The following is a 24936-nucleotide window of genomic DNA, read 5'->3' as shown; positions in this document are numbered from 1 at the left end:
AAAACACTATCCTTTCCTTAAGCAGTTCTTTGTATTTCTCCCAATTATTGCTGTAGTTCATAGCAGTAAATTGATATTCCACATAGTTTTATAAAATACGTTGTATGATAAGTGTTGAGAAATTACTTTAACCTACAGGAGACTAGCTTTTTGTCATCTGATTAAATGAGCTTATGAATCATGATTTAGCTCTCAGTATTGTTTGTTTTAATCTGAATTAAAAAAAAAGCATGAAATCTATGCTTATATGGGTCAGATAATGTACTGTTACATATATAGACACACACACATTATATATAACATATATAAATATACATCATATGTAACATAAAATATATGTTATATATTACATATATTATATAATATATCACACATATTACATATAATTTTAATATATACTTAGATATATTACATATAATATATATTACATAAAACATATGTTATATATGCAACATAAATTACATATATACTATATAACAACCCCATAAGGTATGTATTGATATTATTCCTGTTTCACAAATAAAAAACTCATAACTTGTTCAAAGTCACTCATCCTGGACTTGAACACAGTTCAGAGCTGGTGCCCTTAACTAACATACCTCCTGAAGTGATGTCAACAAACTCTAAAGACTACTAAAAAAATCAAGCTATTTTGGGGGGGGGGTATGAAAAAAAAGTACTTTATAATGCATGTGTTTACTCACTTTACTTACTTTCCACTCAGAAATCTCATTATGATATGAACTGTTATATGACTGTTTTAACACTGATTAATGCCTGATAAAACGTCTCACTTTTAAGGATGAAAAACTAAATCAAAAAAGAGATTTTATAACAGGGCATAGAATAGAAAGAACTGAGCTTGGAGTTTAAAGACCTCAGTATAAATGTTATTTAACATTGAGGAACAGTATAATTCTGGTCAAGTCATTTACTCTAAATTTCATCTACCATAAATGCCTCCTTCTTTCATCTTTTTTTTTTTTTTTAGACATGAAATGATCAATGATTAAATTAGATATTTATGTAACAGAGGCATCATTTAGCACTGTTAACACACTAGACATTGACAAATAAATGCAGAGCTGTTTTTGATGAAATGTCCAAAGGAAATATTTTATAAATAATATCCTTTTCCTAATATTCAAGAATTAGAGCCCATTCAATTTCATCAAATATTTACAACTATAAAACACAATGCTTTTATTTTTAAATGTGTTCTTCAAAATGCAGGGAAAATGATATGTAATCAAGCTCATTTGTACCAAAAACTACTTTTAACCATTTTTAAGAAAAGGAAACTAATATAAAAAAGAGAAAATAAAGAAATTAGAGACACAAAAATAGGTTAAATTATTAGTTAAGTATTTGTGTGAGTTAAGCTTTTTAAAAAGAAGTGTGCCTAAAATGATACAGTAGATTTGTGAAATTTATATTAACAAGAATAGACAAATGCATTTTATAGTTAATATTCACTTTTTATTCCAAATTTTCATTTAAATTAAAGTTAACATACAGTGTAATATTAGTTTCAGATGTAAGATGTAGTGATTCATCACTTATACAAAACACCCACTGCTCATCACAAGTGCCCTCTTTAATATTTCTTTTAAAAATTGGTATACCAACATTAACTCTAACTCTCATTACCTTTCTACATTTCCATATTTCAACTGGCAAAAGTTACTGTAAGACTGTACATGTATACTTTATGTTAAAATGTAACAGTCTACTGAAAAGTCAAAATGCTTATATGGCATATTTAAATTGTACAGCCTATGATGATAAATTGATGTTTTTCAATATTCAGGTAATATCTGTAATTGTGTCCATTTCTAGAATATCTGTAGAAATCTATTAGGTTTGTATATAAACACTAAGGTATTCTGAAAAACAGTAGGAGTATCGACTAATTTAGGACAAACAAATCTAACAAGCTTCAAAATAACCAGTCTCAAATACATTCACTCTCTGTTAATGGATTTCAATCTTTTACTTCAATCTCTTTTAAGTACAGGTAGTTCCAAATTTATTTCGCTTACATGTTAAGATCCCTTTCAGAGACTGACAACACGTCACCAAAATTTGAATCTACCTGCAGGTAGAAATGCCTACCAAATATTTCTTCAGAATAATTTCTATTTAGTGGTCAGGTCTCAACTTTGACCTCACTTCTTCTGGAAAAAAACAAAACAAAACAAAACAAAACACAAAAACATTATCCCCACCCCCATTTCTGATCATCCTAGCATCAAGTCTGGGTCGGGTGGCTCCTTTACATTTTTCCATAGCTTATTATTTCCTCCCTTATGACCATTATTACTCAAGTGTAATTGCCTGTTTCCTATACTGCACTTTGTGTTCCATTAAAGCAAAGACCAAGTCTGTTATTATGCATAGAATGTCTAACACCCTAAGTGTTTCCCATAGAGGTTCTCAAACTTTAATGGGCACAGAAGTTATCTGGGGATCCTATTGAGCACACAACACATTGTGATTCCGCAGATCTGCTATGGGCCCTGAGATTCTGCATTTCTAATAAGCTCCAGATGCTCCTGCTGCTGCTGCTGCTGCGTCACAAACCATGTTTTGAGTAACAAAAGTTGAACAGACTCGGAAATCCTGGCAGTTGCTGACATTATCAGTTTTCAAGAATTTTTCTTATGCCAGTACCCAATTTGGTTGAATTTGTCACATGGTCCATAGATGTGCAGTATTAATATTCTTTGCCTTCTGAACTTTCAGAGTTCGGCCAGTTCGATATTCGTGGGATGCTTGGCAATGTGTGGCTAGGGATATGGCAAACAAAAGAAGCCCGTCAGGTTCTCCTGACGGCCATACATATAGTGTGTATCCTCTTTGTATTTGCAACTTGATTAAGAAGTCGGGAGACTCCTGTCCCTGCGTGCCTGGGAGCTTCGGTGCGAATGAGAAGAAAAGGTAGGAAAGAATCCACCAGGATGTTTAAGTGTTCTGCCATTAGCTAGATAGACTGCTATAGCAGTTCAAGTACAGAAGAGGAATTTCAACATCACCACTCTCAAAAATGAGACAGGAGGGACTCCAAATTATGACATCCACATCCAAACCATGGTCACCATCACAGCAACAGCTGTAAAACTGTTCTCAGATGAGTACACACATATAAGACACTTCTCTAAGCTCCACTCTAAATCTGTCCCCAGCCTCTCTCTACAGAGCAGCAGTGAGGTGCTTTGGGTCTCATTAAGAGGGCAAATCATAGGTTGCTGTGCATCAGGAAGGCACTGGAATAATAAGAGTCTCCCCGGACTCCTCACAATAAAGGTTGCACAACAGCAGCCACTGAAATGGGAGGGTCCGTAGCTCTGACAGCACCACAAATTCTAGTCTCTGTGCAATTTCCATGTTCAATATTAAATAGCCTGGTCTCACGGATATATTTCTGAATGTTGATAACTCAGCTTCTGACTATGAACGGGTTGTTATCTGGGTATGAGGAAAGGAACAGCTACCCAATGCACATATTTAAGGGCATTCTTGCAATGGATCTGTTTTGAATCTGCAGGACCTATGTCTACAGCTCTGGCTTCTTGTCTCTAACCTCTAAAGAGACATTTTCTCCCACTTGCTCTCCTTTCTCTCCTTCCCTTCCTCCGCCTCCACCTCCACCATCATCAACCCCACTACAACCAAATAATATTATTTATCAACTGCTTACTTTTTCCAAGTACTCTGAAACTTGCTATCACGTTTAAAGCTCTTCATATGTAGGATCTCACTTACACCCATAATAACCTGTAATATACTTATGATTTCTCATGTTATAAATGGGAAAACTGAAACTTAAAAAGAGAAAGTAACTTGTTCCAATTCACACATAGAGTAAAGCTCAGAAAAGAGAGAGGCAAAATTAGAGCTCAGGTTTTTCTGACTCCAAATTTTGGAGGCTCTTCACTCTCTCTTTCTTTTCCCATATGTTCGCTGCACGCCCAGAAATTCTGCTGGTGTGGCTCTCTAGAAAGCCACGTTTGCCACAATAGTGAAGCTAATTGGGTACCTCCTTGAAGCATGGTGTCTTTCTTTCTCAAGAAGCAGAATACAGATGGGGAGAACAGTATAGGAGACACTCTCTACTTGGTACATTATATACTAACTCCTTGGGCACTCTACTTGAACCACCCGGCTGAGTTGACATAAGAATAGTATTTAATTCATGCTCAGAAAACATGTACACTGACAGAGTTAATTTTTAGTCATCTCATCGTAAAAAAAATAACATTGATGACCTGGAAAAAAGTGCCAATCTAGTTCTAAAATTAATACATGTTGATAAATGTGGCAGTGACAGAGGCATATGGCTAAGTTTAGATAAGACATTTCTCTGTGGAACTTCAGCTAGCTTTAGAGTTTAGTGCCATGTTGCCTGCTGTTACCCTGAGAGAAGACACAGGGACGGTCCTCAACCTATTTACCTCTTCTTCCTCCCTGAAGAGTATGTTGCTTGGATGGAAGCAAACTAGCTTTCGACTTACAAAGCAACACCAAAATAACCAAAATGATGACAATAGCACCATTCGTTGGAAAGTATTCACTGCGTAGCAGACATTGTACTCCTTGATACACAGGATCCCTGCTAAATACTGGGCAACTTTAACATCACAGGCCATTGGGAAAGGAAGAAAATGATTTATCGATGTGACCCTGGCAATTAATTCATTTAGACTCGCATTTCACAATAACATATCAAAACACATTTGAACATTTTAAAAAGTAAAAAGAAAAAAAATGTAGAATTCAAATCCAAATATGTCTTGTTACCAACTGGCCCCTTATTCACCTCACCACACTATCTTCCATAAACAATTGCCTGTGCCATGTCTCAATCATCAACTTTATGATGACTTCACAGAAACATGGAATGGTATTACCGGAACCCTAGAGGTGCTATCCATTCTGCACAGGCTCATATCGTACCACTTACAATGTTACAGTGCCACTTTGTGGAGCATTGTGAAATTTAGGGAAACTTCTATTCGCCAGCCACTTTTTTTTAAGTATGCAATTTATGTACTGGCATGAATAACACGTGTACACCTCAATATGGGAGCATTTATACATAAGGAAACAACTTACATTCTCAAGTCTATTGATTCACATCATCTAATACACATACCGAATTATGTTACCTCATGAAAAATCCCTAAGATTAACCTGAAATTTTCATTTAACATTATATTTTAGGCTTCTATAAGTATCAAGGAAATAAAGCAAAAAGTCATGGTGGAACACATAAATAAATCACTAGTAAAGCAATGTAATAAGTAAAAGATAATTGCATTATCTTGAAAAGAAAATACAACAGTTTAGTTCTTTAATGCTATAGTAATTCAGAGCATTTAAAAAAAAAGGAAAAAGTACTTAAGAACCAGATAGTTATGTTTTAGCAGTCAACATTCCATGACTGATGCAACATTCACATTAAGCTTTACAAAAGCTCATTACTTTTCAAAAGTTCATTTCCAATGCTGCCAAATTCTCGGTATCAGTCCTTTTAAATCTATGTTGAGTGTAAATGAAAGTGAACACGTCCACACCAGAAGACACTTCATTAGGATCCAGGAGAACAGAAAGGACATCTCCTTAGTAGATACACAATGTAAGAATCACTTGGGAGAAACAATGAAAAGATGGCAAAATGCCCTCTGGTACTGTGGCATGTTTCTTAGCAACACAGAAAAACAATTCTCTGCTAACAAACTGTCAAGCAGTAATTGTTTACAGATCATATTTCAGAAACTGAATTCCAAATGAAGCTAGGGATATTTACGTTCCTAATAATATTAAACTGTGTCACCTTTTGCAGATTTAATACCCAGATTTTATACAACAAGAATGATTTCTTAAGATAGTGTGCTTCAAGCATATAGAGTGTGTATCTAAATGAACCAGGGCATCATCTTCACAAGATCACAAAACGGGTATTTAATTTTTTTTACAGCATAGATCTGTGTGTAGTGTATGGGCAAAGTGATAAATGCTGGGGTCGGAACGTATTATTCGATGTCCGTATCTGAATGGCAGGTCGCCAAGAGAAGAAATTTGGACTCTCGGAAGAAATGCTTCTCTGCAAACAGAGCTATCTTCATTTTCCCACTTGTTCTGAAAAATTTGTTCCCACTTTCAATTTCAACAGAGGGTGACATGGCATTGCCCCCAGCTGTGACAACGGTTCTCTCCTGCCTTCTCTGCAAGCAAGCATCTATGGCCATGCTCACGGACATTTAATTCATTTGCTAAAATGGTGAAATGAGCACCCTCTTTTTTGAATTGTTTTATTATTAAAATTATGTTAGATATATCTTTGGAAGTTGGTGACTCTCTACTGATTTCCTTTCATTAGATAAGTCACACAGTTTGCAAGTAAGTTCGTTTTACAGTGCCATACATGTGAAAAGCTGTGCTTTCACAGTATGTTTTTTTAATAGAGAAATGAAACTGTTTTCACTGTCAGTAAATCTTTATTATCGATTACAAATTCTAGAGATTCTTCAAGTGTTCATGTAACTCACCACCCAAGACTTATTAAAGAAAGTAGAAAGTATACTTCCTCTTAGAAGCATTTCAGGGAGCATGTTGTGGATAATGTGGATAATACCTCAAGTAAAATGTATTAATTTATTAAACTTAAATATTACAACTTAATAACTAAGAAAGGAAGAGCAATTAATTAGAATATTCAAGTTAGTATTTTCTGAATTCTGTCCTTATAATACTATAACCTTTGAAAAATCTTATTTAATGTTCCCCTTACTTGATCATATTTAGGATATGTATGCAAACTAGTCTGTGATAGAGATAAGCTTGTCAGCAGAAGGAATCTTACATTTTTATATAAATTACACTACCACTATAAATATCCATGACAAAAGGGTAAATAAAACATTCTTACCCAAAAAATATACCACTCTAATAGTCTAAAGAGTAAAGTATAAATGGTTTCATTTGTGATGTTTGTTATTGTTTTGTTTGCTCTTATAACTTAAGACAATATTTTAGAAATATAAAATAGAATGACAACGATTAACTTTGAAACACTGAGGGGTGCTTGGCTGGCTCAGTTGGTAGCGTGCATGATTTCTGATCTCAGTGTTGTGAGTTTGAGTCCCACCTTGGGTGTGATTACTTGAAATAAACGAATGAACGAATGAATGAATGAATGAATGAATAAATGAATAAATAAATAAGCAAAATCTTTTAATAGAAAGAAACATTGATATTGGATGTATTCATTAAGTTGTAACTCCGTGTTAATAGAAAATACTATGTAGCAATCATATGATGCAATTTATGTTTCAGTCATTTTTGACAGTTTTCAGGCATCTAATGCCTATATTGGGCATATTATAAATATTTGTGAAGGTGTGATCACACACCTTAATGCTTTAGAACTTTTACTTAGTTGGAATCAAAAGTAATGAAAACTCTGATATTTTGCTGCAGTTATGGATCTGAGGAAATCTTGCTTTACATTGTCAAAAACTTCATAATGTATGTCATCTGTCTCCACCTTGTGGTGGTTGTAAATATTGCTACATCCTAATTTTGCATTACTTCCTAGACATATGTAAGAGAGGTTGGTTGAATGGCTATGGAAAAATAGAAATGCTTGTCTACTTTTAGATTTTTACTTTTAGACACTAGAAATACAGAAAATAATTTCACATGACATAAAACTTCAGATACACCATATCAAAATGTTAGCTCATCCAAAGCATTTCTAAATTTCTTTGCCAATGTTATTAGTCATTTCTTGCAAAAATTTCAGATAATTATATAATCTCATAGTTAAATTGGATATATGAAGAGTTCATTCAACATATCTCTATGTCTAAACAAATTTTCCCTTAGAATTTCATAGCACATTCAGGCTCTGTATGACACTTTCTAGGAAAGTCACAAAACAAAGAAGAAAATTGTTGTCTCCCTTTTCCTCAGGAAAAGTGTAAATCTTCAGTAATATTTCTCAGGTTGCTGAATCAGAAGCTTTCTTCTATACTTTAAAGAAATTCCTAACTTACAATTATACATTATTTTCTTCCTTTGTTCCATTTGATACAAGAACAGAGGGTTTTGCAGGGATCCAGGGACATTGCTTTGCCTTCTGGGATTTATGGTCTGTTTTAATTTTTTGTCTGTTTGTTTTTAAATATTTGTGTATTTATTTTGAAAGAGAGCAGGGGGGAGGGGGGGACATGCATGACCAGGGAAGGGGGAGCGAGAGGGAGGGAGAGTGAGAATCCCAAGCAGGCTACTTGCTGTCAGGGCAGAATCCCCACTTGGGGCTCCATATCACGAATCATGAGACCATGACCTGAACCGAAATCAAGAGTCAGAAACTTACAGACTGAGCCACCCAGGAGCCTCTGTTCCAATTTTGTTTTAATGGCTGGGAAATCTTCACAAAAAATGTCCAATTGACAGATTACCTGTCAGTTCATGTCTAAGCTAGAGAAAGCTGTCTAATCAGATACTCTTATGAAACAATTTGATATGATCTAATCTGAGCGATAAAGTTCCTATCCGGCTGAGTTTGCCTGCTATTCTATTAACTAAGCATATTTTCCACTTATGGACTTCATGTTTTGCTGCATGGAAAGCTAAATACTGTAAAGAGAAGTTAAAATCGTATTGGTTTGTAAAAACTACCACAAAATCCACCCGAAGGCCTTAGTCCCTCACACAGTCACACTGCCTATAACAGTAGAGTTTCTTGATTCCCTCACGGTTTTGATATACATTGAACGTGCTCTCACTTGTGTCCATGCTCCACAGTGCAATGTATCAAGCCAGCACCTAGTTAAATGCACACTGCACAATACAGAGAATTGTGTATCATCTAGTGAGAATATAATTTGTCATTAACACAGACTTCCACTATGCCTCCTTTCTTCCTGATGATTTTGTGATTTGATATTTCCATTCTGCACTCTTCAAGAAAATAAAACAAACATGGATAATTTGTCTCTTTAGGGAAAACTAAGGTCACATTATTTCTGTGATAGATTAAATATCTATCCTAATTATGTCTCAATTTCTGATGCCCAAAAGACTTACGGCATTTATGTTAACTGAAGCTAAATATTCAAATAAATTTAATATAAATTTATCAACTTATAATAATTGTTCATAAAACATGAGAAGGCAAAAGAGGAGGAAATATTTTTGGGAGAAAGATTTTAGACTTGGGTATACAATTAACCACTTTAAATTTTTTGTAATGTGTTATTTATTTTTGAGGGAGAGAAAGGGACAGAGTATGAGCAGGGGAGGGACAGAGAAAGAGGGAGACACAGAACCTGAAGCAGGCTCCAGGCTCTGAGCTGTCAGCCCAGAGCCCGACGCAGGGCTCAAACCCACTTGAACTGCGAGATCATGACCTGAGCCAAAGTCGGATGCTTAACTGACTGCACCACCCAGGCACTCCTACAATTAAACACTTCAGAATGTATGAGTCTACTTCCTTAAAATGTTCTTTAGAATGAAAAGCCCTGAAGAAAGCTAGAATTCAGGAGGGGGCAGTTTGAAAACATGAAACTATGCTGGTAAGAACTCCATTCCAAAAGCCATTAACACTGCTCAAATATTGGACTTAGTATGTAATTTACAAGGCTAATACCTTAGCCTTATGCCATAATGATGTAACAGGCAAACACTTACCTTTTTCATTTCCATTTGCATAATTTGGAGGCTTGTTTTTGTCAATGCTGTTAAAGCTCTGACTTCTCCTATTTAAATTAGAGGCTCCCTGGGCTTTACTGCTGCTGCCTGCAGCTGGTACCCTAGAGGGACCTGGAAGCCTGAAATAGTATAAGAAAAATTACATCATTATTGTACATTGCAAAAAGATAGGGGTAAGAGGTTCTGAGCAGGGAAGCCTTAATGGGAAAGGCACAATATAGGATGTTCTAAAATCTATTTAGCAGAAAATTGGTGGCTTAAGTGATAAATAGCTAAACACAAGGATTAAGAATCTTCAGAAAAATCTTGTCTCACTTTTCACTAAATCTGCCCTCAAATGATATTAACAATGTAGAACAATCAAAAATAATGTAACCTTTAATTTAAAAAGTCATTCTTACCATACCCCTAATAATAATAATAATAATAAAACTTTGACTTAAAAGTACTATAACAATTACATGAAAAGCAAGGGAAATAACAACACAAATTTATTATGTTCTCAGGGTATTAATCACCTATTTGCAGTTATTATTAAGTTGTTCTTTTCAATGTATGGGGCATTTGTTTTTATCCTACATAGCTGTAGCCTAAGTCAACTTGATAATAACGAGAAAAATAAAGGTACTGAAAAAACTGTTAACAGCAAATGCTTATAGTATATCTAAGGTACTAAACTACTCTTATTAAAACATGGTGCAGAGACAAGGTCATGAATTAATTTATATTTCATTGGTCTGCCTCAAAATTCTTTTTTCTGTAACTGTTTTACCAAAAATAAGTACCAAGATTCTACTCGTTATCTTGCAAGTGTGGCCAACTGATCACAGAGGTGATATAACAAGAAAGGATGAAGGTCTCAGAACAAGAAATTCTCTATGAGCAGAATGATAATGTAAAATACACCTACAGTGACAGTAACTTTAGCTATTCTTTGTGTATGGAAGACAGACCACAAGGAAAGTACAGACAGACTGTCTTAAAATTAGGGTAAGTTTCACATTAGGGTGTGATTTAGAGTTATTTTACATGGACTAACACTAAATACCAATGTGGATAATTTATTTCACCGCTAAAGTAGTTTCCACAATAAAATTTCAAGTATCAATTATTTCATGAATTGTGCCTAAAAGATACAATCACTATATTTTATTTTATACTATTAACATACTGTATATATAATAAACAATCTGTATCAATTAAAACTAGTCATTAGGAACCAATGTTGGCGTCCTATGTCATATTTAAAAACACGATCTTAAAGGATGTCAGCATCTTTGCCAGCATTTGCTGCCATCGTGTGAATGTCACTGTGTACTTCTCTGACATTTTCTATTTTAAAAGAAAAAAATCCAGAACTTGAAAATGAAGCACTGAAATTTTTACTGTTCTCTCATACTATATTTTTAAAATGAAAGTATAAAATAAAAATAACTGTTATACTGATGCACAATATATCACGATTTCAAGATAAGTTGTTACTATATTCGTATTTTAACTCACCTTTATAATTGATACATTATCTCCATAGATTATTAGGAAATCAAACTCTTAAATACTATAGGTACCTTTAAAAAATAGCAACAGGTATTGCAACATGGAATGAACATCAGGAAAACTCAAGTACCAGCTTACAAACAGAAGTTCTGCTTTCTTGGAATACTTGGCAATTTCAAAATGTTGATTGTATTTTGGAGTTTAAATACATATGGCTAATAAATAGCTCCTTCAGCTGTTTTGCCAATTAGAAATTGCCTCACACATGAGATTGGAACCTTTTCGATGATTCCAGCATTAACTTTTGCTCAAATGGATCCACAGGGTATGTAAGGACACCACAATTAACTACAGACACCAAGAATTTTGAGTACCAGTGACTGCATTCTGCAGAAAGAACTCAATTAATTAATTTGGCCAAATGTCCCAATCATAATAAATCTGAGAACTACTCCTGCAGACACAGCTACAGACTTAGAAAGTTCATTCCAAACTCACATGTATAAACACATTTTGTCACAAAACTTGCCCTGCTTGCAATGAAACTTGACCTGTTTCTAGAAAGCAATTAAAATACATTTTAATCTTTACCGTGACCCATGAAGCCAAATGATCTTCAGTTCTCAGAAGAACAAATTAAAACAAATTAAAAAATCCATTTGCTCTTCTCATTACCCTAATGTGACAGGCAGCCAGAGCTCCAGATCATTCATCAAAGTAATAAAAAGAGAAATAAGAATGAAGCCAAAAAAAGACAAGAGAGAGAGATATTCTATTAAATCAAAGTACTAAAGTATATTTTATATGCATGAGCCTTAGAAGTGGTAATAAAAAATGCTTATTGTACATGGCAGGTCACTGTTCTTTGCACATCTGAATTCATATCATTTTTCTTACTTTTAATTAAATACCCTTTACATTTTTCTCTCCAGAATCGTTTAAATTACTATGGAAATGAACATAACTTAGAAAACCAGGGCAAGAGGAAAAGAACATACCTCAAGTCAAGGCATCAGAAGCAGTCCTTGTGGTCAAACAGTGCATAGTATGTATGATACATTATCAGAGCAGTGATTAGGAAGCCACCCCTGAGATACTCCTCCAGTGAGAGAGGTGGCACATATAATCACATAATAATCAGGGGTGCAAAACACGTTTGCTGTGGCTCCACTCAGCTGCACCATTGTGCCTTTGGTAACTTAACAGTTTTAAAAACACATCACTTTCAGCATCAGTTATAAAGCAGTATTTTCCATAATGCAGTCATTTACTATAACAGACTGTCTTTAAAATATGTATGTCATAAAGAAGCAACAATTTAAACTATTATAGATAAAAGAACAGTCCAGGTTAACCTGGTGACCTGGTGCCAACCTACCCACAAATACCTGCCAATATTCCTCAATTCTGCTTCAAAACATGCAGTAAGTAATGCATGCCCATTTCAAAAAGCAATCACATTCTTGTGTGACTTCCAGATTCTGTAACCTGGAAAGAATGGGGCCTTCAAAGTCATGTTTTCCTTGACTTTCTCTAAGCCTAGAAGCTAGACTTCAGCCCAGTTATAACACTACATGTAACAGAACCAAAACAGAAGAAGCCAAAACCCATTTAATGATCTAACACAGACATGCTCGTCCCTGAGAATGTATATGCAAATCCAGTTGGAGGAATTCATCCCTCTAAACTTTTCATCCAGAAGTATGTGATTTATGAAAAAAATTTAGAATGATAGGACAAAATATCACTGGGCAGTTACTTTATTATCACTAACAAGCAATAAATTAGAGATATTAACTGACCTAGTAGGCTTTTTTTGACTGGTTGCAATTCCACTGTGATTAGATTGAGTTGCATATCTGGCTGCCAGACTGTATGAGGAGAAACAGAGAAATTGAATTAAAGAGATTCTTTGAACATGGAAAGAAAGCACAAAATTACAAGAAAACTAGGAGTTAATGAAATGCAATTGGAACATGTATAAGCATGTATAAAGAATAAATTAATTAGAAAATTATGATAATGCAACACATATACCATGAACTTTGATTAATGAACACACTATGAAATAATGCCATGCACCCCTTGTCACGGTATCATCAATGACGTTAAAATTATGGCTGTGTGATATCGTTCATATTATCTTAAGTCGTAGTTCATCGCACAAAAAATTCAATGTTTGTAAATGACTATGAAAACTTTAGGAAAGCTAAAGTCTGACTTTACATGGTACAAAGATCTTCTTCTCAAAAAAGTTAAAATGAACAGAAAACATGTAAGAGTCATTATTTTCTTTAACAAGTTCTTCTAATTTGATGCTTTAACCAAAATGCTATCTGGAAAACCAAATGACTAAAACATCTGGTGTCTGACAAATGTAATGTATTGTATCTTGAATGTATCTAGAATGTTTTAAGGAAGTGAACAATACAAGATGTTTCTCTAAAGAGAGAGCTATGCAAAAGTCAAATGGATTAAACTAGAGTTAAATTCTTCAAAAACAAACTCGACAACTGTTAATGACAACTTCTGGGCATTCTTGAACTATAATTCTTCATATTTTTTTTTAAATCAAAATCTTCACTCCAAGACACAAAAGAAAGCATTATTTAAACCGAGCTCTAAAGAGCAGTGAATACTTTGCAAACAAAATGAAATTTTGCACTTGAAGTTAAGCTAATTTTGGAATAACCTGAATGTTCCGAAAATTAGTGTTTTGCGGGCTATGGTCAGACCCAATTAGACCTGAAACATGTTCAGATACCCTGTAATGGTCATGCGTTGATGCCTGAGTGGAGAATCATTTTTCAGGTGAACTGTGAGGACCGTACATGATGTGCATGTAGTTTCCAAAGTCTCCGAGGAAACAGGAACAACATGGGGGTGTTAGAATCAGGGTAAAAGGGTCAAAAGAGCCCTGATGCAGTTCATCCAGTTGCTTTGCTGCCAAGCAACAGGGATTTTAGTCAAGGCAAGGATTTCTTATGGTGTTGACATGCTTCCTAAGTTAATTCTCCCTCCACTAGGGAGCAAGAAGACCTTTTAGACACTGCCTGGGTAGAAAAGAATAAAATCCGCATAGCTAAGGAGCTTTTCATAGCACTTATTTTTCACATTTGACAAGTGAATTATTATTATTTGCACATAATAACATCTGCATTCTAACTCCCCTGGACACTGAGACAACTGGCCCCAACTGCTGAAACTACCTCAGGTGACAATGACATCAGAGAATAATTTAAAAATAAAAACCAAAGTGTGTGAATGAAATGAGATATTAATTTAAAATCTAAATTTAAAATAAAAGCACCCAAAGTGAAGGAACATTTTTTGTGAACTTCTCAGTCTACTTTGTGAATCTAAGAGAAAGAGACCTACCTCAAGGTTCACTACTATATCCTATCCTGTACTCACCAAAATTGAACACACATATGAGCTGGAGAAATGACAATGAAACAATAAATCCTCCTTAAGGGAACCGAAGACACCTCATAGGGGTTTCTTCCATGATTTTAGAGAAGTACAATAATTTCTAGGAGGGAAGTGGGTAGGGGGAGAAAATCTAGAGAGGTCAACTGACTTGCTAAAATCAGTTTGGATTTTATAGCCCATGTGTTTTCTAATTCATGATGAGATAATAATATTCTATGTTTGCCTAGATTTTTGCACCAAACCCTCATATTTTAATCCTTTGACCCTTGGCTTCTGTTCTGCTTCCCTTGCACTTGTGAAACTGTTATGTGAAGAACACGGAGTTTTCTTCAGTTCTCACCATACTCTAACATCTTTGTATTTGGCCATATCGCTCACTCTGCCTTTTGGAATCTTTCTCTTTTATAGATTGTAGCACCAGTGAGCTCACTTGATTTGCCCACCATCATTATTATCCATTTTCTCTTTCCTTCACTGGGTCCTTTTCCTTTATCAAGGTCATAAAGGCATGATTTTTCATATGCCCTCTCTCCTCACACACTTGTATGCATTCTTTCACTTAGCAATTCATTTCTTAGCTAAGATTTTAAATAAAATCTATTATAAAATAGAATTAATGTGTGCATTGCACCCCCAGCCCTCAACAATAACGGAGTAAAAGATGCCCGTTTCCCTGATCTTCAAAGTCACCACATTAAACACCATTTTCCTTCTTTTATCCCCCAGGTCTCAATCAGATCCCTCCTCTAATTTCTTGATTTCTACTCACAAGATCATCATTTTCTTTAGGCCAATGGGCTTGAAACCTCAACAGTTGACTCTTCTCTTTTTCTTTGTAATTATTGAGATATGCATTCAATAGGCTATCACACTGATTCAGCCTCTGTAAGTCCATTTGCATGTATGTTCTCTTTCAATTTCCTTGTTTACTGCACTAACTCAAACCCCCCGTACTTCCCACAATGCCTTCGGCTCCTTATTTTCTCCACAGTGCTTGTAATATGATATCCCAAGTTTCAGATGTACAAACAGTCTAGTAATAGAACAGGTGAGGAGGTACAGCAATTTATTGGTAAAACAAACACAAGGGACATGTAGACACAGCTCTGAGGCAAGATGCAGTAGATAAATACAGTCAGAATATCATTAAACTAGGAATTTTTAAAATATCTGGATTGAAGAGTATGTATTTTTTTCCTGGAAAGATTGTTCAATAAGACTTCTTCTAACTAGTGGATGATAAAAATATCAGAAACAGAAGCACAAAAGAAATATTTTGAGACTCATTGTGGGTTCTACTGAAAGAAGTATCTGCTCATCTAGCTGATAAAGTGAAATATCAAGGGAATGCTTTTTATTTCCCTAACATGGAAGACAAGAGGAAGAAACTAGAGGCAGTCAAATTAATTTTTTAAAAAATAATAAAACTCATCTGGTCTTCAACACACAGAAAGATCCAAACTACCAGACCTTTCTAATGTAACTTCAGCACAAATGCCCGTGTTGAGCTATAATATCCACTTGTTATGAGGATAGAAAGCTTCTCAGAGTAAACAGATCCTGATTGTGACTTACCCATTTTTACTAACTGCTAGTACCTGACCACTCAAAGTGTTGTCCAAAGACCAACAAAACTGGCATCACCTGGGACTTTTTAAAAAATAATGACCCTCAGGTCTCATCTGCATTTTAACAGGATTCTTACGCATAATAAAATTGAAAAGGCTGTGCGCTACAGAATACTCACAAATGTGCAATCTTGCAAAAAAACCCCACAAAAAACAACAAAAAAAAACCCCACCTTCCATTCTGCAAAGTCAAACAGCATAATCTAAACATCTCAAGCCATGCCTCATCTTCTATCCTGCAACAGCTTTAGATACTATTGATAGCCTCCTTCTAGAAATCCTTACCTCACATAGCTTTCCTAAAGAAACAGCTACCTCTCCAGCTACTCCTCCTTCCCAAATATAGATCGACTCACTATCTCCACCCCCTAAATTTTGTACCATTATCATGAATATTTTCAAAATTGTAATCCTAGGCAACAGGCGATCTATTCTTCTATTCTTTTTACCTCAGGTGTACATTTTATACTCAAATCTCAACCCTAACCTCGAGGTCTCTTTCCTTTCCTAAGTATCATCTTGACATCCCCTAGATATTATACCTGGATCTATCACCTAGATTTCTCCCAGATATTCCCAAAATGTTCATAACAATTCATTCTCCTTCTTTCATACCATCCTCCCTCTTTGTCATGTAACTTGACTGTCACCATTTTTTCTGTTGAACAGTATGGCATTGCCTCAGTCATTACCTACTACTTGCTTTCTCTGTCAGTCATCTCTCCCACAGAGCCTAATAACAGCTCTTCTTTGTTATCAGTCCATTTTTTGTTTCCAGACAAATCAGATCATTCTTCTCATAATCAACAGAATGAACTTTCCCAAGACAGAATGAATGTCAACCCCTTTTCCTGACGTTGCTATTGACTCCTCATTGCCCACAGGGTAAAATCCAAGCCCTGTGACTTGGTGTACAGTGTTTCTTTCTACTTTCTCAGATTCTTACAGCTTTGTCTCCTCTGCACATCTCTGCTCCGTTTTCTCCACTGTCACCGCACCTCTGCTCCTTATCTATAACCTCTTCCCCCACGGGCCCATGGCTTTCTTTATGAGGTTTCCTTCATCTGAAAGACCAATCCTTCTCTTCCCTATATTACAAAACCTTACCGCTGCTTCAAAATCCTGCTCAAATGTCACCTTTTGTTGAAGCATCTCTCAAGTTTCCCAAAGTTAGTTTCGTCCTCCCATGGTCCACAGGTCTTAATGCTTCTCTAATTAGTAGGTTAATATGGGAATTTATCACGATATTTGCCTGTGTCCTGAGCAGATGTATCGTTCACTAGGACAGGAATTGTGTTATGTCAACTTTTGCATTCTAATTCCTCTCATGGGGGTGATATGTGTTTAATCACTAAATACTTGACTGATATTAACTGAGTGTTAATTTTGAACAAAGGTATGTTATATCCCCAACTTTTATGCAGGAGGAATCGTTTTAAGAACGGATATGTTGGAAGTATATTAAAGGATGGAACAAAAAGACACTCATTTTCATTGTGTCCTTAGTAAGTGATCAGCAGTTCACATTTATTTTCTCACTTGTTCCTTACAATAGTCCTGCAAAGGTGAGACTCTATCCCTGACTGAAACTATGAAACTAAAGATTTTAAACATTCACTTATCTGTATACATTATACATCTTAAAAATAACAGTACTAAAATTTGAACTTTGGTCTGTTAGATACTATATAATCTGTGCTATGCTCTATTATACTATATTGTTTTCATGCAAACTGATTACTAATTGCAATATTTTAATGCTTCTTTTTCTATTAATTCATTGCCCTATGGATTTATATCTCCAAGACAACAACAATAACAACAACAACAACAATTTCATTGCTGCTACAAATAGCAACTCTTCCAGTATCAAAGACATCTACTTTCAAAATATATTCTTTAGCACTCAGATATGTAATATTGATAATTTATTTCAATGGGTCACTTTATATAGAAATCTAGAATAGGCAATAATACAATTTGAAAGAGAAATATACTTTGAGTACCGAAGTAACTCTCCTCACAATTCTTCCACGTAAACAATATCATTTAAATTGTTAAGCAACAGGGGCGCCTGGGTGGCTCAGTCAGTTAAGCATCTGACTTTGCCTCAGGTCATGATCTCACAGTTCATGGGTTCGATCCCCACACTGGGCTCAGTGCTGACAGCTCAGAGCCTGGAGCCTGCTTCATGGATTCTGTGTCCCCTCTCTCTCTCAAAAATAAACATTAAAAAATTTTTTAAAAATTGTTAAGCAACATTTAATCAGGGCTAGGAAATATGGCATAATAATTATAGCCTCCTGCTCCCATACCCATTGCACAGATGATTAACCAGTCAATCACATAATTCTTTCCTATTGAGCCCTGTGGTAGCTCCAAAATCCTTGGCCACGACTCAGGTAATCTGTTTTGCCTGAATTGAGAGAATTTATTAATTGAGAGAATTAGAATGAGAATAAAAACTTATTTGAATCTCTTTATTGTCTCATCAAAACATTAAGAAGATTTGAGTGGCTCAGTACAGATTTTTATAGAAGATTCTATTATAGTTATCGGAACAGAACTCCATGCAGAAGTGAAAGTTACATAATCTTAAAAATTATGTAAAATCTTAATGTTTAGTTTTTATTTTCAAAACCAAATTGGACCCATAAAAAAAGAACACATGAATCATTAGAAGTTACCAACACGTAATATCTGAGTCTCACACAATCTATCATTCTTTACCTCCATCGGCTATTACGAATTTCTTCTAAAAAAAATCAGTTGAAACAACTGATATTTGAATTGTGTTTAATTATTATGATAATTGAACATATTATGACATCTGAAAATATTTTTTTCTTATTTATTGATTCTACAAATATCCTTTTAACACCCATGATTTGCCCAGTTAAGAACCTGGAGAACCACAGCAACTTGTTAAGGAGTTGGGCCTTTGTCCTGAGGCAGTAGGGAATACCAAAAGGTGTTGACTGCAGAATAAAGGATAAATTCTCAGATTAGAGAGACTTTCTCTTAGGTGTGTAAAGGAGGAACTAGAGGAGGAAAAAAGTTGGGGTATTTGTCAAGGCTGGAACCCGGAGACCAAATAGGACATCACTGCTATAATTCAGGCTAGATTTGAAGAGGGTCTGAATGAAGACAGAGGCACAGGAAACAGAAGTAAATGATTAATGAGAGAAGTTAATTGTACCTGGAGGAACTGAAGAAAAGGGAAGAATTTAGGAAGGCTCCTGGTTCTCTGGCTTGAGTTGCACAGGATAGTTACATACATGCAGAGTAGGAAAAGCAGACTGAACATCCCTGGCATAGTGTATGAATGGAAAAAATAAAGACTCGACTTCTCAATCATGTCACTAGTCACAGGGTGAATGAATTAACAGGATATACTGGGAAGATGTATACTCAGTGGTGAATAAACTCACCTTTACAGTGGAGCTAAAGTCAAGATCACTTTAAGAGGAAATTAACTGCACATCCCTCAGAGTTTTTAAAGTGGAAGGTAGATATAGATATTATGAAATTTGATTCAGTTTTATGTTGTATTTATTCTAATAAGCATGTATGTATTGATGTAATCAACAGGTTAATTAATCATTAAAGACTTTTATTGACTGCCCATATGTACTGGCACTGGGCTAGAAAAATTCAATTTGGAAAAATAAGATTTACACATGCATGGTTTAGGTTTTACTGTGAGAAGTATAACACTTAAAACCAAATATACTAATTCAAACTCCTTTCTAAAAAGTATAATTTGATATTTAATGGAAACTGAATTTACTTCAAGCTTGAAAGGAGCAATATGCAAATATTAGGCAGGTATGTAAAAGTGATACATTAAAATTTTCATTTTCTCTGAATTATTAAACTCCAATGTCAGTAGTAAAATCTAGTATATGGGTTAGTAGCACAGGATTTCGACTCAGGCTGCTCTATCTGAATCCCGGCTTAGCTGTTTCTATTCTCTTTGCCTGTTTCCTCAACTGTTAAATGAGGATGACAACTTTGCCTACCTCAAGTTTTTATAAGGTTTGAACTGTAAGTCACTTCAAAGGGTGTCTGGCTTACATAAGTGCTATGCCAGTTGAAAAGAAAATTCAGTGGTATTCAGGTGTACATTTGAGAGTCCTTGAATGAACTAAGTCCTCACAGGAACCTCTAAATATTCTGGTGAATTCAGTACAACGTAACTATGTTCCTCGATCCCTACAATTCCTCTGCTCTCTTGTGCTTGGTCTTCCCCATGCCATGCCCTTTGGTTCTCACCTATCACTTCTGAGGTTACTACATTCTTACTCTTAAATCTCACAAGCATGGACCTCTTAGTATAGTAGTTGAGCTTTTAACCCTGGCTCTTGGTCTCCAAATTTATAATTACTTTGGGACCATGATTTGTGGAAAGCAAATTAAGTCCTTTTCTCCCTCCAACATCCCCTGGATCCTACTCACTCTTCTTGTTTCCTGAACTCAACAGTATGAATCCCTGTAGGTCCCCAAAGGACATCCAAGAAACAACATTCCCAAAGTAACATGCACAGGGGGAGACTTTCAGAACCCATAATTCTCAACACTGTACATAATCCAAAAAGTGTGTCAAATACAGAATTTAACAAATGTTAAGTTTGTAATATAGTGGTTAGATGAAAATACAGTTTTGATGTGCTTATAAAATATAGTAAATTTACTTTAATATTTCAACCACAGTTCTGTTTTAGATTTGTACTCTAGGGGCATTTGGGTGGCTCAGTTGGTTAAGCGACAGACTTCGGCTCAGGTCATGATCTCACAGTTTGTGGGTTCGAGCCCCGCGTTGGGGTCTGTGCTGTAAGCTGAGAGCCCGGAGCCTGCTTCTGATTCTGTGCCTCCCACTCCCTCTGCCACTCCCTCTGCTTGCAGTCTGCCCTCCTCTCTCTCAAAAATAAATAAACATTAAAAAAAAACAAAAGATTTGTACTCTAGATTTCACAATTTGAAAGACAAGGTTAAAATGTCTCAAAAGCTGAGGCATTCCTCAATAACAACAACAAAAACAATTTGTCTTTAAGAAGATACCAAATAAACTACCATAACTCTAAATGTATTGCAAAACAATCAAAAGGAAGTCTCTCAAATGCGGTTGTCTGAAGTTTGCTCTGAGTTTGGTCCCTTTTCCCCCCAGCTTTACCCTTTTTCCCTCAGCAATCTCTTCCACTTCTATTGTTTCAATCAATAAAACATGGTTAAACAAAGTTCCCATGCCTGCATCTCTGGCCCTGACCTCTCTACTGGGCTCCAGAGCCACGCATAAGACACCGCCATCTTATTGAAATATCCCATTTCAATGTGATATTCAATCCCATTGAAATATCAACTTGAAGGCCAAGGCTGAACTTTTTTCTCTCCATTTCCTTCATCTGTTTTGATGATTGTATTGTTTTTTTCCTTACTGAAATATATCGCTATCCAATGAGTCAGAAGGAAATAAAGAAAGAAAGGAAGAAAGAAAGAAATATGATAATTTTATTTCACCCTTATCTCCAAACAATCCCCAAGTCCATTTCCTAGTCAGAACCTCATGTCTATTAACATTACACTGTTCATTTTCCTGCCACTATAGCTGCAGGGTCCCTCCCAATCCTCCCCCGAATGCACATCTTTTCTCTACTCTGTCACCAAGGTCATGTTCCTAAGTTATATATGGCATCATTTTTTCTCTGCTAAAAAAAAAAAAAATCTCCAAGACAATTGTCCTTTACGTTCAAGAAATGAGTCCCCACTCCTAGACATAACATCCAAAGCCTCCATAAATTGACCTCTGCCTGCTTCTCTAGTCTTATCTTTCATCACACCCTGTGGCAATTTAAACATAGAACTATAATAAATTCTTTGATGCTCCTTTCATTAAGAGGTGAAATCTTTGTTCCACTGACACTCTCCTTGAATTTGGGTGGGCTTGTCACTCCATTGACCAACAGGTCACCATGTGAGAAGCACAATGTCCTTGCGACTGCCGTGCTGGGGGAAGCTTTGTGTAATCACTATTCCCACTAAGCTGCCAGGCACATTGAGTGAAAAAGTCACCTTGGAAGTGGGTTCTCCAGCAACAGATGTTCTGCCTCCCAGCAGTCTGTGACACCCCAGCCACTCCACCCTTCCCTGTAGAGGTCCTCAACTCTGTGGGGCAGAGACAAGCCATCTCTACTGTGCCCTGTCTGGCTCCTGAGCTCACAAAATTCATGAGTATAATCAAATGGTTATTGCTTTGCACATCTATATTTGGGATATTTTTTTGAACAGCAATGGATACTCAGAACACACTTCTATCTACACTGTTTCCTTGTCCACATACTTGCAGTTTCCTGAATATAAATGGCATTTAATTCATCGGTGACTTCATATGAGCTCTTTCCTCTAACTGTGGTCACTGAGTAACTCTGTTGGATTAGTTAGCAAACCCTGATTGAACTATCTGTTTAAATATCTAGGTTTTCTATTACATTGTCAGCAATTTGAATGGTAAAATCATCACCATATCTCAACCACACATCGAACATAATTCTTGGCACACAGTGGGGACTGACTCTTTGTTTGCTAAAAGGTCACAGCTGAAATTTTAAGTCACCAATGAAAAAGAACACTGGGCTCTAATGTAACATATGAAGAATCATTAGGAACAATATCATCTTTCATTAAAATATTTCATTTCATTTCCATACAGCATTCTTTGACTAAGCCCAACTGCACAGTGACAGACTCATTAAAACAAAAATCAAGCACAAAAGAGTTAAAGTGTATGTACTTAATACAAAAGTGATTGAATAAACTAAGTTTTTTAGAGTAAGGTAGAATATAAAAGCAATTTTTCATCTACATACATTCTTATAACTCCTCATCTATATTAAGAAACTTGAGAGAAAATTACTTTGGAAGCACCCTTTATTCCTCTCTTGTCTATTTACCATTAAGTCTTATAGTCACATAAACATATTATGAGTAAAAAATCCCTCTACAGAATCCTTACGTAGTCAGACATTTTGTGCTTTTGATTCTCAAAGAAAGAGAAAAACACACTTAATCATAAAATCACATTTGTCTTTTTAACAGCACTATTCCCAAGGGACCAAGGAGACCTACAAAGAAATCACAAAATAGAAAGTAAGAAATTTCCTGGATATGGGTTTTAGTGGACAATTTATAAATCCCAATTGTACTTCTATTGTTATCATGTTAAAAAGTTAGAAATTATTCCCTTCCAAATACACTGAAAATAGCTTGAGATCTGGAAGAAGTCACCCAACATATATTATAACTAAGTCCATGGGAACAAAGTCTTAAAAGATTTTTAGACAACAATAGGTACAACAAAATAAAAAGTTTTGAAGATAGGAAAGCACATCCACTAACATTTTAAGACTGAAATAGATTAAAATATATATCCTTATATATCCTATAATTGCTAAGAGTAGATAAAAACCCATGCATTCAGAATTAAGATTCAAAGAATTCTCTACACCAAATTCTTCCTTTATTATAAAGATTTTCCCTTTTATAGGATCCTTGTGCAGTGTTATAAAATGGTAACTGACAAGCTATTGGCTCTAAGAAAGATGAAGGTGTTCAACCACTTCTGTAAAAATATCTTTTGCGCCTCAAAACCAAATATGTTCCTTCAGAAATATTTAAGATATTCTGCAACAACTATACTCACCATCAGAGTATGTGATAAAAATACTCTGTCCCTATGCTTCAATTTAGCTGAGACATCACTGAAAACAGTTATTGCCTAATCCATAGATGAGTCAGAAACTTAGCTTTCATCCACATGTGTTTCTTTTTAGTAGCTGGGTGGCTGAAATATCATCCTGATTATATGTGAGACAGGTTACTGTGATAACTTATCCCATTAGTGACATATGGTATGTAAATAGATTATAACCTCTGTGTTATCTTAAATTTCAACTGACAGTTAATAAGGCCACCTGCATGGTCTGTTTTTTGGGATCTCAAAACGGTAACTAGAGAGGGAGATGCCTGTGTAAGATATTACTGCATCAAAGTCTCATGCTTTTTTAGGAACGTAGAACTTCAGGATAAAGGGCAACTCAGGAAACCAGGCTCATATTTCTTCACAACCTTACCATAAATGAAATTTCCCAACAATGCTTTTACTTACACATAGCTCAAAGCACTATCTTGCTCCATGGATCTTTTCCACTTATAATTTTCAGCATGGAGTAAAATTGTATTACAATAAATTGAATGCTCCATTCCAAAAGTTCATTTTAATGCAACTACACACACACACACACACACACACACACACGCACACACATACCTGACTACTTTGGTAAAGACTACCCTGATTAGTGGAAAATCTGAATTACTTAATACTTGTAAGACTTAAAAAGTGTTGTAATAAGCACAAAATGTTAACTATTTCTTAGTACATGTTTCTGAAAATGACTTTATTATACTTATAAAATAATTATGTAACTGAATGCTTATACAGTATGAAGATCTAGGAAAAAGTCAATTTTTTAGAGTTCTTATAATTGGACTATTGTCAATTTATTGCAAAACAAATGTAATCATCAATACATTCAGTTTCATGTTATGAAGGAGTGGCTGTGGTCTCAAAATATCTCTGATGGTGAGCTTTGGTCCAGAGTCT

General features: G+C 35.4%; 1 protein-coding gene across 1 annotated transcript in view; it reads right to left on the bottom strand.

Annotated features, from left to right (window-relative positions):
- The window catches only part of NAV3 (neuron navigator 3), a 599823-nt gene that overhangs the window by 199815 nt on the left and 375072 nt on the right, over nt 1–24936 (bottom strand). Inside the window, exons 6-7 of the mRNA XM_042947238.1 lie at nt 13020–13088; nt 9700–9839 (exon numbers count right to left, since the gene is read on the bottom strand). Of these exons, the coding sequence (XP_042803172.1) occupies nt 9700–9839; nt 13020–13088 (209 nt within the window). The remainder of the gene's footprint in view (nt 1–9699; nt 9840–13019; nt 13089–24936) is intronic.

Source organism: Panthera leo, chromosome B4 (assembly GCF_018350215.1).
Source record: "Panthera leo isolate Ple1 chromosome B4, P.leo_Ple1_pat1.1, whole genome shotgun sequence".
NCBI lineage: Eukaryota > Metazoa > Chordata > Mammalia > Carnivora > Felidae > Panthera > Panthera leo.
This window is presented reverse-complemented; position numbering and strand designations above follow the sequence as displayed.